The 7060-nt window shown below is 35.7% G+C and overlaps 1 protein-coding gene across 5 annotated transcripts in view; it reads left to right on the plus strand.

Moving 5' to 3' along the window:
* The window catches only part of PDLIM5 (PDZ and LIM domain 5), a 218408-nt gene extending 211687 nt beyond the window's left edge, over positions 1-6721 (plus strand). For all 5 annotated transcript variants that reach the window (XM_049630885.1, XM_049630892.1, XM_049630886.1 and 2 more), the window contains 3 exons: positions 1466-1586; positions 4993-5108; positions 6613-6721. In XM_049630885.1, the coding sequence (XP_049486842.1) occupies positions 1466-1586; positions 4993-5108; positions 6613-6702 (327 nt within the window). In that variant the 3' untranslated portion in view covers positions 6703-6721. The remainder of the gene's footprint in view (positions 1-1465; positions 1587-4992; positions 5109-6612) is intronic.
* The last annotated feature ends 339 nt before the right edge of the window (positions 6722-7060 follow it).

A 7060-nucleotide genomic window follows, 5' to 3' on the forward strand; every position in this document is an offset into this window, starting at 1 on the left:
CAAAAAAGTAGCAACATACGGGCTATACCTTCCCAAGTGACAAATAAGAAGTTGAATATATGTTAATACTTTATATAAATACAGTCTATGGAATTCTAGAATCATTAATAACACAAAGTCAGGTAACAGTCTTAGAACCAAATGAGGTTGTAGGAAATGGAAATCTTATCCTCATTGCCTTAGAGATGGGCCAGAACTTCACTACAGGGACAGATCCTCTGGGTTGTTTCAGTTGTTCAATTGCCTGTTCTAAGGGATAGGAATCAGTCTCAAGGATAGGAAGGGAAGTAAATGCTAAGAGCCATGAGAAATGATTTGGTTCAGTGTATATTTGTTGTACATTTTCATGGTGATCTTTTTGGATCTAAATTACTGCCATGTCTTCCCATTATCCATCACTAGGGAACTGTTGCATTTTCTGTGGCTAATAATTTACTCTGTATCATTGTATTTTGACAGTTTTTTATTATAAAAATATTTCACTCTAAATAATTAGAAAATACCAAAAAGATGTAAAGAAGAATATTAAAATGACCTATATATTTACCAGTCCCAGATAATTCCTGTTAAGCTTAGGATGTATTTTCTTCCAATTTGCTCTTTGTAATTCATTTACAAAATTGTAACCATACTTTATGTGTAGCATCCTCTTTTTTTGTGATAAAAGAGTAAATCCCATTTTATTAACTCATCTTCAAAAAATAATGTTTAATGGCTCCATCTCTGTCAATCCAAAGAAATGATTCCTTGCAAAACCAGCTTCTTAATAAGACTTCTTTTACTAATTAAACTCTGGCCCAAGTCTTTGATACTTGTTGTTTTGTTTTGTTTTGTTTTGTTTTGTTTTGTTTTGTTTTGATACTTGGTATTTTTAACCATTGGGTCATTGTTGACTAGAATCCATACTTTGTGGTTCAAATTTTAGATGCTCATTTGAGTGTGTGCTTCGTGTAGTCACAGCTGATTTCCAGAACTGTAAACATGTGTTAAACTGATTGGATTACACTGATTATGTTATTACTCCCATAATACACCAAAGCATAAGTTTGTTTTAATTTTTGAACATTTTGCCCTTCCTCCATGACATTTCCTTTTCTTTTTTTTTCCCTCCATGACATTTTCAAGATAATACTATGAAACCTTTGTAATATTCCCTGACACCCTTTTGAGAGAAAGCAGAATGTATTACAGCAAGTACTCATGAAATGCTTACTTTATTCACTCCCTATATAATGTTTAAGTAACACAACAGTCGTTATTTAAATAAGTTTACTGAAAACTCACGTATTATATAGGGTATCAGTTTAGACCATTTGTGAGTGTGTCTTTAGAGGAAAAGCTGATGGTAACGACAAAGCGTGTGCCTACATTGGGTCAGTTTAAAAGGGCTGTGTTGGTACAACTAATAGAGCAAGCATCTGTGTATGATCATCTTTCTTTATATCCAATTGCCTTTCTGTAACAGGAGGTCATCAATGCTTTGAAACAAACTTGGCATGTTTCCTGTTTTGTGTGTGTGGCCTGTGGAAAACCCATTCGTAATAATGTTTTTCATTTGGAGGATGGTGAACCATACTGTGAGACTGGTAAGATCCTGAAGCCATTAGTTTCTTAAATTTTGAATAAACTTAACCCTTAATGTTACTACCAAGTTGAAAGGCAGTAGGGGACAAAGTGGATTTCCAAATTGTTTTGGGGGCATTTAATGTTACTCTAAATATACAGCAAAAAACTATGTAAAACTTTTATGTGATTTCGTCAAAACAGATATTCCCAGTTTCCTGAAGAGAAATGAGCATGTATGTATGCATTATCTAGTAGGAAAATATTTTACTTGAATCCCTAATAGTTTATGGATATGAATTCCACCACATTGTGTAGCTGAAAGCTACCTCTAATGGTGAATTTTGAGTGGTTACAAACATGAGAAGTATTCAGCTATTGAACATGATATTGATTTGCTGTTTAAGGCAACCGCCTTGAAAATAAATTGGAAGTCCTTTGTTACTCTTACTGAATGGAAGGGTAACCTTGGCTTGGATTGCTCCCTTAGTAAAATTATTTTTAATAAACTGGACTCTAAGGACCAATCTGCTACATTTGTCTTACTACGTGAGCTCTGAACACTTCCTTTTCTTTCCCAAAGGCTGTAAGTGAACTTTTATAACACTTATTTGTTATTATTCCTCTTAGATATTAGTACCACACATATGTTTCAAAAAACAAAATATTTTCCTTCATCATGCCTGCATTCATCACCGCTGCATTTCCACTTTAGAGTTGTTGATCTACCTTGAAATGCAAAGTGTGGTGCTGGAGGAAAGGAATGTTGTACACTATTGAGTTAAGGGAGCAGTCAGCTTCTAATTTGAGGCTGGTAGCATCACGTGACCTTTTATTGCTCACTCATTCCTTCCAGCTGAGTTAGGAGCAGCGCGGATCTATGCCAGACTATCCACCCGGAAGCTCTATGGAGACACCAGTGACCTATCTCGTCGGGGGGCTATTTGGGGACAGGATGGCTACAAGCTGCTACCCTGACTCAATCAGAATATTTCACATTTTGTGATTTCACTTAATTCTTCTGAAGAAAGAGGTGTTTGTTTGTTTGTTTGTTTGTTTGTTTTAAAATTAAGTTTTGCAAGACATTTTGACTAACTGGCAGATAGTCCCTGTCCAGCTACATACCTATACAGCTATCTAGCCTTAATATCATATTCATGTAGTCTAAGAAGGAAGATTTTTAAAACCCCAAAATTGCTTACAGAAAAGGAAAAATATTTTTGAAGATTTATTTAAATGTCACTTCTAGGGGCGCCTGGGTGGCTCAGTCGGTTAAGCGTCTGACTTCAGCTCAGGTCATGATCTCACGGTCTGTGAGTTCCAGCCCCACGTTGGGCTCTGTGCTGACAGCTCAGAACCTGGAGCCTGGTTCAGATTCTGTGTCTCCCTCTTCTCTGACCCTCCCTCGTTCATGCTGTGTCTCTCTCTGTCTCAAAAATAAATAAACGTTAAAAAAAATTTTTTTTTAAAACAAAAAATAAATGTCACTTCTAATCAACATGATCTACTCTTGTATTTTTTTAACCTCCAACACTTGTTATTAGCTCAGCCTTTCCCATTTCAATAAATGCCCCACTGTCCACTATCCCAAAATCTAAGATTCTGTTCTTTCCCTTACTCTCCTCATATCCAGTGTAATTAGTAAATTCTAGCAGTACCCTCAGTGTATATAAATTCATTCTTTTCTCTTCACCTCAGTGGTCACAACTAAATCCAACTCACCCTTTGCCTGGATGTTCTGATCACCAACTAAGATGGTCTGTCTTCTTTCCCCAACCTTTAAATAGAAGTTATGATAATATTTGTTTCAGTGTGAATTAGATTATGCTTGATACCTTTGTTGGCTTCCACTTGAGTAAACATACATTCCTTACTAGACATGCTTTGCCACCCTTTTCTTCTACTACCTTACCCTCTGTCAGGCATATGTCATCACCCCTTTGCTTTTCTGAATATGCTGAGATTCTTCCTGCCTCAGGGTCTTTGTATTTGCAGTTTCTTCTAACCGATATGTTCTTCCACAGCTTTTCTGTGGTGAGTTCTCCTTTTTTTGTCATGCCTCAGCCCAACTGTTACCTCTTTAGAGAAGCCTTTCATAACCCACCTATTTAATGGAGTGTTACATACTTCCCTTAACTATTCTGTATCACAGGATTCTTTTCTTCATGGTCCTTTTCACAATGTGAAATTATTATCACTTGTTTGAAAAATACAATAAACAACAACATCCTGCTCCCAATGAAGATATAATCACCCTAAAGAGAGCAGCCACATCTGTCTTTTTCACCATTGTGGCACTCTTTAGTGCCTAGAACAGTGCCTGGCACATAGTAGGACTCAGTGGATAGGTGTGGAGCAAATGGTGCTAAGGAATACTGAAGATTGTTAAGGAAGGTAAATCAAGTTGGAAATGATAGTCTACTTTCCGCTCCAGCCCAGGTTGGAGTAAACACAAGTAGTGAGAATGGCTGCATAAAAGAAAATTGCCAGTAAATTCTAATTTAGTAATAATAAAGAAACATCTTATCAAAACTGCTTTCTTTAGAAGGAAATCCTATTGGCATTTTATAACTACTCTGTGTCAAGTTAATGGTGTTCTCTGGCTAAGGATTTTCAGCACAAAGTCTTACAATTGAAAGGAAATTGCAGCAAAAGAATTAGTGGCTAATACTGTTAGGATACAGTCCAGCTAGAACCTCAGTCAAGGCTCTTATTCATGGAAGTTTCTTGTGACTTTTTTTCTTTCCTACCAAGTTAGATACTCTATGAAATGTGCTGGGATATCAGATATTTCTTCTTGATTTATGTTCTTTAGTCTTACTGTTGCTAGTTTTTGGAAGTTCTGTTGTCTTTTGTTAAAACAGTCATGTCTGTTGATAGCTTATCAGAGAACAGAGTTGTTCTTCATATGAAGTTGGACATTTAAGTAGCTGGAGATAAGTGAGAAGTATTACGTAGAAAAACAGAATAGGGGCGCCTGGGTGGCTCAGTTGTTTAAGCGGCCGACTTCGGCTCAGGTCATGATCTCGCGGTCTGTGAGTTCGAGCCCCGCGTCGGGCTCTGTGCTGACAGCTCGGAGCCTGGAGCCCATTTCGGATTCTGTGTCTCCCTCTCTCTGACCCTCCCCCATTCATGCTCTGTCTCTCTCTGTCTCAAAAATAAATACACATTAAAAAAATTAAAAAAAAAAAAAAAAACAGAATAAAGGACGTTAAGTTATGTAAATAAATAGCATTTACCCCACAGGTAACCTGAACCACACTACACATGTGTCTCAAGCCAAAACATACCCTCTGAAAATTTTCCAGTTACTAGTAACTTCATCTTCTCATTTAATTCCAATTTTGTTGCTGCTTTCTAGGAATTCTTATTCTAAAGCTTTCTCATGTTTAAATTATGTCTCCCCACCCCCACCCCGCCCCAATACAGATTATTATGCCCTTTTTGGTACCATATGCCGTGGATGTGAATTTCCCATAGAGGCTGGCGACATGTTCCTGGAGGCCCTGGGCTTTACCTGGCATGACACCTGCTTTGTATGCTCAGTAAGTAAACTCTTATTTCCAAGTGAGAGGAGCAAGTATGGCCAGTTTTCACCTAAGCACTAAATGGAAATAGCAGGTTTTGTATCTTTCAGACCTTCACACCCAGAAGTATTTTTACAGTGATCTTCAAAGTTGTTCATTAAATTTTTTGGCATTATTTTGAATTACTTGGCACAGAATAAGGTGCTTACCCCTTTAGAGAAGGTCCTATTTTTAATTTATGTTTATAAGGAGAAGCTGTATATTTCTTAAAACAGTAAGAGACCTTGACATTTTTTTAAAACTCTGTTTTATTGGAGTGTTCTTAGTAATTTTTGGAAACATGAGTACTTGAAATAGAAACAAACAATTCTAAAAAAAATCTATTGTTGAATTAATCATGGAAGCAAACTATATGTTGATTTGCCTCCTTCCTTAGCAATAGTCCATGAATAATTTTTTTTTTCTTTTTGAGACTATAATAAACCTATAGTCTACCTATTGTATTTGATATTTTCACATTTTTGGTTTTATTTATTTATTTTTTTAATTTATTATTATTTTTTTAATATATGAAATTTATTGTCAAATTGATTTCCATACAACACCCAGTGCTCATCCCAAAAGGTGCCCTCCTCATTTGGTTTTATTTTTAATGGCAGAGATAGATTGAGAGATTTACATTACCCTAAGACTTTTATTTTTAATTTAGAAAGTAAATATCCAATAGAGATATTCTGTTCAGATATTTGCTTTTTTTAATCGGATTTAATATATCTTATAATTCTCAATACCCGTTGTATGAAGGGAAAAAGTTATGTTAATAGGAATCAAAGGATTTCCCCAAACATGACCATTGACCTTGCTCACCTCCTCCATCTCTTAGACTTCAGGGTATCTATAAAATGTAACAACTGGTAGCAGATTTGCTTGCTCCTGTTCTCTGGTAGAGATGCTCATGACCATTACACTTACCAAAGGCAATAGGAAAGACAAGAAGACATAAATGTAGATAGTCAACAGACTGTATAATCATCCAGTAGCCAGATGTTGACCAGGGTTTTTACTATAAGGAACAAAGAAATGAATTAAAAAGAATTCTCAGGCAGTCTACGTCTATGTGTCTGGGGCCTTCGGAATATCTGGCAAAGCAGTTGTATTTGTTTTTGTTTTGAATGCTCTGGGTCCCTACAACAGGAGGCATTGATTAGAATTTGGGAAGAGAACTTATATTTAATGTGACCTCTTTATGTCTTAATTTTTTCATCAGAGCCAAGTGCTTCACTTATCATAAAGAAAAATAGTGATCACTGATTTAAATAAATCAGAATGCATTCCAGAAAAAAGTCATTCTTCATTGCTTTTGAAAGATTGCATGAGATACCATAGTAATGGTTAAATATCAGAATGTCCAATACAACCAACTGAAGTGCTTTGTCTTATCCAGTGGGTGAAAAATCATTTCCCCTTCTTAGGCATATTTGATAAAATAACGATATTCTTTTAAATAATGCTTCTTTTTCAGGTATGTTGCGAAAGTTTGGAAGGTCAGACCTTTTTCTCCAAGAAGGACAAGCCACTTTGCAAGAAACATGCTCATTCTGTGAATTTTTGAAAGTCAACAGCTCAGGGGAGGAGAAGAAATTTGAAGAGAAAGAGAAGAATTAGAATTACCGATTAGTTTTTAGATTTAATATTTGTAGGAGTTTTGAAAAATAATAGTGACCCTGAAGGGATAAATTCCAGCTTTAAAAACCAAGTCTATGAGGAAATATTTGGCTTCGTAAAGTAGAGAGACAGTTTGGCATTTATGATTACTTTTTCCTCTATTTTCTGCCCATAAAATAACTTTTATAAAAGCCAATTTCCTGGTTGACTATTAAATTCATCATAGAATAAATTAGTGAAGAATTAAACTTTAGAATAAAAACCTCTAACATTTAGGCTGAGGTAATTATACTTTCTTTCCTTGT

Source organism: Panthera uncia, chromosome B1 (genome assembly GCF_023721935.1).
Source record: "Panthera uncia isolate 11264 chromosome B1, Puncia_PCG_1.0, whole genome shotgun sequence".
In the NCBI taxonomy this organism is placed as follows: Eukaryota; Metazoa; Chordata; class Mammalia; order Carnivora; family Felidae; genus Panthera; species Panthera uncia.